The sequence below is a fragment of the Sapajus apella genome, unplaced genomic scaffold (genome assembly GCF_009761245.1).
Source record: "Sapajus apella isolate SASKATOON/1434 unplaced genomic scaffold, GSC_monkey_1.0 scaffold45, whole genome shotgun sequence".
In the NCBI taxonomy this organism is placed as follows: Eukaryota; Metazoa; Chordata; class Mammalia; order Primates; family Cebidae; genus Sapajus; species Sapajus apella.
In genome coordinates, this window is record NW_022436985.1 from 18,965,080 (window position 1) to 18,975,658 (window position 10,579).

Below are 10,579 nucleotides of genomic sequence, written 5' to 3' on the forward strand. Positions count from 1 at the left end.
TATTCTATATAGTATCCTTTGTTGCAAATAATTTCCATTTTATTGTTAAATCATTTGCTACTATATAGGTCAAAATTTTATATAACTGATTGAAACTTGAAAATTCAATATGGCTGAGTGACACATAATTATCTAACAAACTATTCAGAGATTTTGCAAACATAAATGTGATACTTATTCAGGACAAATGTGATATCAAATATAAAATCAAGTCACTATGATGATTTCCAAATCAGATTTTACTGAAAGCTTATAACCAAATCTAAACTTAAAAGTCACTCGTATTTATGAAGAGATTTGGCAATGCACTGTTAGGTATTGTCACACATTATCTTCTCTAATCTTCACAATAGATATTAACTCCTTGTTTCAGAAGAGGAAACAATATTTTCTAAAAGCTTAATTAAAGAAAAAAAAAGTTGCTAAGTAAGTACTACGGGACAAATGAATGCAGAGGTGAACATAGACCTTGGTTCTGCCCTCAAAAAGCTCAGCATCCAAAAACAGGTGTCAAAATCAACTGCAAAATGTAAAACAATTTCACAATTGCATGTGACGTATTTCTTTAAAAATTCAATCTTTCTGGAATAAATAAAAATACAATGTCAATAAAGCAAGGTAACTACAAGGGGGCATCCAGGTTATTTTTTCTTCCTGTTTCAAGTTGCTAAGTGAAATGACACTGCCTTAACTGTTGTCTTCACCAAACTAGAAAATTCAGAGTCTCTGGCCTAAGTACGAAACCTTTGAAAACCAGTAAACAGCCCTCCATTGGTGCTCTTCAATTTGCAAATTAGGCCTTAAATTCCATTGAAGAATAACAACTGATTAAAAATAAAGAAGAAAGTCAAACATCATTTCCTCTGAGAAGGAGATGAATGTTCATGGTATGGCCAACTTGTGTGATACAACATCAACTAAAACAGAGTCTGTCTACCCTTAAGAATTTTACTATCTGGTAGTGGAGGTGAGAGAGGAACAGTAGTTAACAACCTTAATGTATCTAGGTCGTTACATAATTGCATCTCAAGACAGAAGGTTACATGTGCCAAGAGGGAAAAAAGCAAATAGGTACAAGTGTCCACAGAAAGGAGGAAGTGATCATAACCAGTACTTGGGAAATAGGGATTACATAGGCAAAGGCAGAGTTGACAGGCAAGTACAAGATTCAGTCATGGACCAACAGCCAGTGGAGCATATTGTGCCAGGCATAAACAGTATTCACCTAGGAAATAATTACAAGTAAGCTTTTAAAAATAAGTAGTGAGGATGAATAACTGTGAATGCCAGGCCAAAAAATGTGATCAAGTAAGATGACTTTGCAGAAACACAATTGTTCACTCCCTCCCCTTCTTGAAATACTCTCAAGTTTCCAGGTATCAGTGTCTTGGTTTTCCTCATACCTCTCTAGCACTTTCTTCTTAGTTTTCTTTGCTTGTTCTAAATCAGTGGTACTCAGGGTATGGTTCCTGAACCAGCAGCATCTGTACCACTGAAGGAGTTGGCCTCACTCAGACATAACCAAAAGTTGGGGACCAGGCTCAGTACTTTGGTGTTTTACCAAATCCTCTGAATATTTATAATGAACACTAATGTCTGGGACTGATACACTACAGGAGTCCTTCAGTGAGCACCTTCTCATTCTACACTCTCCCTGTATCCAGCCTATCCCAGGGCTTTAAATAACAGCCAGGGGCTCACTAGTCAGTCTCTAGTACCATCTCTAGGCCTGGCTCAAGCCTGTAATCCCAGCACTCTGAGAGGCAGAGTAAATCAACTGAGGTCAGGAGTTCAAGACCAGCCTGGCCAACATGGGTAAAAACCCATCTCTAGTAAAAATAACAAATAAGCTGCGTGTGCTAGCACATGCCTGTAGTCCCAGCTACTCAGGAGGCTGAAAGCAGGAGACTCGCTTGAACCCAGGAGGCATAAGTTGCAGTGAGCTGAGATCGCACCACTGCACTCCAGCCTGGGCAACAGAGTGAGTCTCTGTCTCAAAAAAAATGTACCATCTCTAAGCCCAAACACCTTTGCTAAGTTCCGGACAACATACCCAACTTCCCATTTGATATTTCCTCTCAGATATCTCATCTAAACATGACTGGAACTACAGGATGTCCTCCAAACACCTCAAAAAGAAAAAAATCTGTTCCTTCCCTATGTTCACAAATAGTACTTTTACCCAAGAGATACATAAGTTAAGTCATTCCTAACACTTCCTATGACCACCACAAGGTCTTCCCATTTAAGCATTATCATCTTCACCCCACTGTCACCATTTTAACCATTCTATTTGTATATCATTTGTAAAAATATAATCAGAGCATGTCGCTGCCCCAACTCAAATCTTTCAATAGCTTCCCATTGCATTTCAGATAAAACCTAAACTCTTCAACATGGTATACTAAACCCTGGACCCTGGTCACCTTGCCAACATCATCTTGGATCTCTCTCACATGTGTTTCATTCATTGTAGTCCACAGCTCTGAGCATATTTCAGTTTCTGAAACTTCCTTCCCTCACAAAGAGACTTCAGTTTTCATGACACACTTCAAATCACCCTGACCTTCACACCAGTTTTTAACTAACTTATTTCATCCTTCAGGCTTCTGCTAAAAGATCAAAAAAGCCTTCCTTGACCCCGCAATCTAAACTGCATTCTCTCATAAAACCCTGAGCATTGTCTTCAGGACACCTATAAAAAAATTTTAACTATAGTAACTTGGTGATTTTCTTTTGCTTGTTTAGCATTTATCTTCCACACTAATCTGTAACTTACATAGGCCAGAAAAATATCTCCATTATTGTTCTCTACTATGTTAAGCAGCACCTAGCAGTGCTTAGCACACAAAGGCATTTAATGAAGTTATATAGTAGTAACAGTTGTTGATATTTGTATTCAATCCTCCCCCTCTTTCTATGCTCTCTGTTTTTTTTAGGAATGAAGTTACTGGGCAGCCACAGATGATTTCTACAAATGAGATATAGCACTTAACTCTTATCATTTTCCTGCTAATTCATAGTACAAAATCAGAGATGTATAGTACAACCTTCCCGGCTAGCACTTAGCTTAAATTCATTCACCCTTATCTAAGCATTTAACTCTAAGAGAAATACTGAGTTATTTTTAAAGAACCCTGTAGTAACTTCCTGGCCTCCAATTACTAACAAGCCAATAACCCCCAACACCCATCTCAGTAAATCTTAACCACATCACCATATTCACACTATCATTCCTATCCAGCCCCATAAACTTCATGATTACATTATCTCAACAACTTATCTCTGCTCTCCTATGCTCAACACCCCATTTTAGGTCCATTTTGTACCAAGGGCACCTAGGGAAAAAAATGTCCCCTACTCGAAAACCAACTTCTGATTATCAATCGACATTAAATTCCTCAGATTAGCACCAAAGGCTTGTTATGGTGATGCATGTGATCAACAAGCCAATCCTAGGTTTTAGTAAAAACTTGGGAAGTTACCTTGAATTAGTTACATGAGCCTGACAATTTGTCACTGTTTCAAGCTAAAAACTGACATATGGCTTTCCCTCATTTCTACAGACCAAAGTTGGGATCTGCTTAGCACAGACTCCTAACACTAAACAGTTTTTGAGAAAAGAACTGAACTGCCTCACTGTGCTATCAGTCCTTTAAACTTTGAGGAGGAACTAAAAAGGTGCAAGTTGTATTTTCAAACATTTATGTGCTTGACTACAAAGACATTATGATACAATGTATATGTTTCACAGAGAAAACTACTTTTAACAGTTTAAACATACAACCTACTCCTGAGAAACTGCTTTTTAAATTATAGACATAATATGTGCATATACATATATAACAATGGTTGATCCTCATTATTTGGGGATACTATATTTGCAAATTCATCTACTCATTAATATTTGTACCCAAAAATCATTACTCATGACACTTTCACTGTCATTTGCTGACGTGTGCACATTGGTGAAAAATTTGAGTCTACTGACATCCACATTCTTGTTTCAGCTTACATACTGTAAACAAATGTCCTTTTCATGGTCTATTTAGTGCCATGTTTTTCTCATTTTTGTGCTTGCGATTGGTGATTTCACTGTTGAAAACAGTCCCCAAGCACAGTGCTAAAGTGCTGTCTAGTGTTCAAGGAGAAAAGACTACAGAGAAAATAACAAGTGTTAGATAACCCTCATTGAGGCATGAGTTGTAGAGCTGTTGGCCACGATTTCAATGTTAATAAATCAACCAAATATATTAAGTAAGGTGTGTTTAAACTGCAATACACGCAAAACAAGGTTGTATGTTAATGAGCTGACAAAAATGTTGAGAACAGAGGCTCTCGGGAACCTAACACTGTAGCAGGAGCCAACAGTTCGGGATTTACTAATTCAGTTTTCACAGTGACTTTCTGGAACATAACTAATTATATACAAATAACAAGAGAGAGAGACACGGACTGACTTATTGAAAAGACACTGCAGAGGTCATTATGAGTAAGCTGCCAATGTTTGTAGGAGCATGGCAAAAACACTTCAGGGCACAGAATCTATTGGGTCTTCCTGGCTCCGTTTAAACAACTTAAGGCCAAAGCAAAAAATGCAAAATCTACCAAGTTTGTGTTTCAGTTTGTCTTAGCTTCTACCACTTTTCCTACTCAATGGTAAGCCTCTCCCCAAATCAAGTACTCTAAACTTTAATGCATTTTCACAAGCATTTGGCCCAATCTTACAATCAAGCACACCCATCAACTATTGATTAATCACACTTAAATGTGAACTAGACTTGTGCTTAAACATCTTGGCTAAATTGTGGCATTATTTATTTGGAAGGGAGAGGGGATATTAAGCATCTGAGGTAAGAACAGACCAGACAGGATCAAAAAGTAAACTGATTATATACAGACAATTCCAGTTGTGTGTGTGCTAGAGAGAGAAAAAAAATACACAAGGGAAGAAAACCTAGGCCTTGGCCTCCCCTCCAGGATATTAAAGCTAGGGTATAGGATGGAGAAGTCCCATCTTCCAAAAGGATTTCTTCAGCCCTGGAATCCTCCTAGCACTTGATTATTGATTTTTCAAGAGAAATGATGAATTTATGGTAAAATTCAATATGGAACTCTAACAGTGACATTAGCGCTTGAAATAAATTTTCATTCTTTGTTGCGGTTGAATGAACTCTCCTTTTGAAATTCATCTTTATTTTTTTATTTTCCAAAGGTTTTTTTTTATTGAAAATGATTTGCTTAGGGTAGTGATAGGATATGCTTAGGGTAGTGAGTGATACAAGTTACAAATTCAAAATCTAGTTTGTGAAATGTCAATATATGTATTTTTTTTCTATTAAAAAGACCCATCTGGGATTTAGTGGAATGAAGTGAGCGTAACACTACCCAAGCTACACTTCAATTAGTTACTAAAACAGTTCAAAGACAAAATATGGCATTTGACTTAATAGCCATGTGTTCTTAATACCTAAAACATATTCTAAACCAACAATTGAAATTCATGTGTAATAAAGAGCTAGAAAACGTTATAGTATAGTAAATCTTTTAAAGACCACTCACTACATATTCATTCTTGTGAAAAACTAAGGATCCTCCTTCTCCCACCTCTCCAAGTTTAGGCTAAGATCATTATTCTGAGCAATGATTCACCTAACAATGATATGTACACCTGAATAATTCACAATTTCTTTCTCCTTTGAATATTTTATACAAAAATCTTCAGGTTTTTTCTTGTGCTAATTTACTGTTGTTCACAGCATTTCAAAAAATACGAGTGGAACTTCAATCTACTGTTTTCAAACCACATCAACGTCTAACTCTCAGAGAACTGAATTCACTCTTCGATTTATTTTATCTTAACCATAGAACTTACAAGGGCCATTTATCAACAAAATTTATTTCTTAAAAAATTTTTAAGGTGTTTATTTTGTAATATCATTTTGCAATTAAAAACTCAAAGACCAATGAAGCATGCAGTACACAGGGAAAGTGTTTCCTACAAGGATATTAAAGCTGGGGTATAGGATGGAGAAGTCAATTATACCAGAAACAAAACACTAAAGTCTAAGTTCTTCTTTTACATGGAGTAAATTTTTTTTGTAAGTAGACTTCTACCTGCCGTCATAACCTGTTCCAGATCCTGAAGGACCGACCACAAAACTTCACAAGTGAAAATGAACCTGCTTTCATAACACCTTTTAAATCACTATCAAAGAATCATATTGGGAGGGCATGAATTGCACCTTGTCCAACAGGGAAGATTCTAAATAACAAAGATAAATGGGCTTCAAATTTACCTGTTTCCCAGTGCAACCTACTAACTGAATTTAGAGCAAAGGATCACCTCCAACACGCACACATGCACACAAATACACTGTTTTTCGACAGATGACTGAGCTGCAGCAAACCCGGGCTCGACAACAGGGGTTTTAGGGTCCTATGCCCTGCAGCGCGGGTGGAGGCTCGGACGAAAAAGCCAACGCATGACACCCGTCTGAGCCACAGCTGGAAGAACAGAGCTTCAATCCTGCTCGATCTGACCCTCTAATGAGTCACTGTCCCAATCATAACACCACCCCACTTCCAGCGCGTCTTCTATTTTCTCGCGTCAAAACGGACAAAAAGATTTAAACTCGGCATGAGAGAACTGTGCACTGGCCAGAGCTGCCAGCGGCAAGAAAAGCCGGCTGAAAAGAGAAAGCCCGAGCCACTCTTTTAACAGCCCCGCTGGCCCGGCAGCTGAGGAAGAACCGGGTACAAGAGTCAGTCCCGAGGGGGAGGACTCCGAGAAGCCGCCGCCACACCCCAGCCCTCCCTCACCTGCCTGTCCGAGCCTCCCCGGGCACCCGTACCTTCGGCCAGCGACTCTTCCAGGGTGACCTGGTAGCGGCCAACCGCGAACACCCGGACCCCTACGGACGAGCCGCCGGAGCCGCAGCCGGTCCCAGCGCCGCCAGCCCCGCCACCCGCCGCTCCGCCGCCGCTGCCGCCCTCCGACTTGGGCATCCGAGAGAACTTCTTCATGGTCCCGCCGGCGCGGGCAGCGCGCAAGGGCGAGCAAGAGCGCGAGTCCCCGGCCCCGGGCGCAGCCGAGCGTCCGCGAGGGGTCGCCGCCCCGAGCCCGTCCGAGCGTCCGAGCGCGCTGCGGCCCGCCAAGCCTCACATTCCGTGCTTCCCGAGCGCACAGCCCCGGCCCCCGTCGCCCGCTCCGCAGCTCCGCTGCAGCTGCCAGGCTCCCGCAGAGGGCGGCAGAGAGGGCGGAGACGGGACAGGACGGGGCGGGGCGGGGCGGGGAGCGAGGGGGCGGGTCCGAGTGCAGGGGCGACGCTGCCGCCTCCGCTAGTGCCCTGGGCGTCCCCGCCGCCTCACTCAGCGCCTGAAGCGCGCGAGCCCGGGTGGAGGGAGGGAGCAAGGGAGACGGGGAAGGGGGCGGGGCGGCCGGCCTCTCCAGGCAGGAGGCTGGACGTCTCAGGCCGCAAGCCGGCAGGTACCGCAGCCCGCCGCGCCGCCGCCGCCCCGGCCAGACCCGAGTCGCCCGCCACTCGCGGCCGTTGACGGGGCAGCACTGCCGCCAACCGCTCACTGAGGCTGGACGACTCGCGCAGGCGCGCTGCCCGCGCCGCCGGAAGTGACGGTTCCGCCTCTTGTCACGTGGAGGGGGACCACGGGAGGTGATTGTGGGGGTTGGGGACGAGGGCAAAGTCGGGGATCCTGGGTCCGGGGTTGTGCCGGGAGGGTACTAGCTAGGCTCGGCTTCGAGCTGGGAGATGGCCCAGGGACTGGCTTCTGCGCTAGTCCAGCGCCCTGGTCCGTCATCTCGCCTGAGAGTCGCTATGGCACTCTCGGGGCTTAAAAATACCGCCAACAACTTTACCTCCGCTAAGGAACTTCTCTCTTCCTTTCTTAGCCAGTTGTTCAGGCCTTCTCCCCTGAGAACATTCTTCCGCTCGCCCACCCTGAGCGTGGGAGGTGGGAGCAGGACGGAACTAGAGTGGATTCCAGTAACTGGGCTTCTAAAGCCGACTCGATGTCGTCGCGCACTGTAGCGGACGCTTGTGCTGGGAAGCGTTTTGCAGTTTATAAATTACTTAGGAGTACTTTAAACACCTCACGCCTGCTGTACAACAGCCATATGTGGGTATTCAGAGCAGGTATTAGGGCCGTTTCATAGACCATCACCTTTGGCTAAAAAAACGGAGTCTCCCAAGGTCACAGCTGGTACGTGGTAGTTAGGGACCATTATTTGATTCATAAATTTGTGCTTCTGGCCATCCTGAAAAAGTAGGTTAGGGTCAGATCGTCGAAACATGGGCAGATATAGGGCTGTTTGGAAGCAAAAGCAACCACCGTGTCCCCCTCTTGAAAAGATTTGCCCCCCCAACCAAAAATAAAAATAAAAAAAGCCCCGTGCATCAATTTCGTAAACCGCAGGAGTCTCCTGACTGCAGGGCGAAGCAGCGAAACAAATAACGGGTGTAAAACGTTCAGGATTGGTAGATAATAAACTGTAGGGCATGTGTAAAGAGAGCAGCCAGTTCTCAGCTCCAGCCTACTTTTCCACAAAAGAAGATAGCACACACACTGTGCCCAGAAGTTCCAGTTTCTTAAGAGAACCAAAAACCTGGAACTTTTTCTAATGTGGCATTTCCCAAATTTTTAAAAATAGGGACCAAATAAATTGTGTCTGCAGGACTCCAGTGTGCACCTTCTTTGAAAGTAGATGAATGTGATTCTATCCCCACCCCTATTTATTTATTGTTTTTAATGAGACAACTGGTAGAAACATTTAAAAATGTGCTTAGACAAAAACTTTGAGCTTAAAATCCTTGTTCTTTCTTCTCTGCTATTTGTAGATAAGCTATTTCTGCCAACACTAAAACAGTGTTCTGGATTTAGGCATTTCTGCTGCATAACCCACTAAACTAAAATTCTTCATCCAGAGACCTGACCTTTAAAGTACATTCCAGCTCAGTGGAAGTGAGATTATATGTCAGGTGATTGATGTGGTGTGGCAGTTGGGGATTTCCATTTAGAAACAGGCTGGCCACTTTCGTTGCTGTAGTCCTTCATTGTGGAGTCTCATTCCTACATTTGAATTGTTTTTATACGCAGAATAATAGATTAAGTCATTTCATGCAATTCAAAACTGGTGTCAGACAAACATACAAAATTTGTGCCTGATATAACTTCACCTGATCACAACAAGCCTGCTATAATAAATTTGAAAGTTAGTTTACGAGGATCACTTGAAACCAGGAATTCAAAACCAGCCTGGTCAACATAACAAAACATGACAAGACCTCATCTCTCCAAAAAGAACATGAAAAATTTTAGCCATGCGGCCAGGCACGGTGGCTTACACCTGTAATCCTAGCACTTTGGAAGCCCAAGGCAGGTGGATTACGAGGTCAGGAGATTGAGACCATCCTGGCCAACATGGTGAAATGCTGTCTCTACTAAAAATACAAAAATTGGCCTGGTGTAGTGGCATGTGCCTGTGGTCCAAGCTACTCAGTAGGCTGAAGCAGGAGGATCACTTGAACGAAGGAGTTCGAGGCTGCAGTATGCTATGATGGCACTGCTGTACTGCAGTGGGTGTAGTTTAAAAAAAAAAAAAAAAAAGTTTGATCTGTCAAAGTGGTTTAGGCCTATAATCCCAGTACTTGGGGAAGTCGAGGTGTGTGGATTGCTTGAGCTTAGGAGTTCAAGACCATCCTGGGCAACATAGTGGGACCACCCGCGCCCCCACCCCAGCATCTCTACCAAAAATACAAAAATTGGCTGGGCGTGGTGGGGTGGCACAGGCCTGTGGTCCTAGCTACTTGGGAGGCTGAGGTGGGAGGATCACTGGAGCCAGGGAAGTTGAGGCTGCAGTAAGCCATGATGGCACCAACTACACTTCAGCCTGGATGACAGAGGAAGACCCTGTCTATAAATAAATAAGTCGGTTTACAGTTGATGTGGTAAAGATTACTTCTATGGATTAGTTTAACTTGACTTTTGATATTAAAATGTATAATTATAATAAACATATAATTAAATGTGCAATAATGTATAGACCCCCTCTGAAAGACTAGGGTAACACCAAGTAATATGTTTTTTGATTTTTTTCACCAAGCATGTGACAAAATTTGGATATCCTCCCAACTTCATAGATCATTAATGTCACAATATTCTGTAACAGCCAATAACAAGCATATAACTTAAAAATACAAAGACTACTAAAAATCAAAACATTAGCGAGGGGTGATAGTGCACCACCTATGGTCCCAGCTACTCTGCAGGCTTAGGCAGGAGGATCATTTGAGCTCAGGAAGTTGAGACTACAGTGAGCTGTGATCACACCCCTGCACGCCAGCACTCAAGCCTGGGCGACAAAGCAAGACCCTGTCTCAAAAAAAAAAAAAAAAAAGCAAAAATATTGTAGAGTTGTCTGCCCTATCGCCCTTATCCAGGAAAGATACATTCCAAGACTCCCAGGGGACACGAAAGTGAGGATAGTAACCAAACCATATATATATAATTTTTTATATATATACATACCTTTGATAAGGTTTAGTGTATACATTAGGTACAA

At 42.7% G+C, this 10,579-nt stretch overlaps 1 protein-coding gene across 2 annotated transcripts in view; it reads right to left on the reverse strand.

Moving 5' to 3' along the window:
- BMP2K (BMP2 inducible kinase) overlaps positions 1-7,199 on the reverse strand; it is a 128,835-nt gene extending 121,636 nt beyond the window's left edge. For both annotated transcript variants that reach the window (XM_032239825.1, XM_032239824.1), the window contains exon 1: positions 6,855-7,199. In XM_032239825.1, the coding sequence (XP_032095716.1) occupies positions 6,855-7,026 (172 nt within the window). In that variant the 5' untranslated portion in view covers positions 7,027-7,199. The remainder of the gene's footprint in view (positions 1-6,854) is intronic.
- Between the last annotated feature and the right edge of the window lie 3,380 nt (positions 7,200-10,579).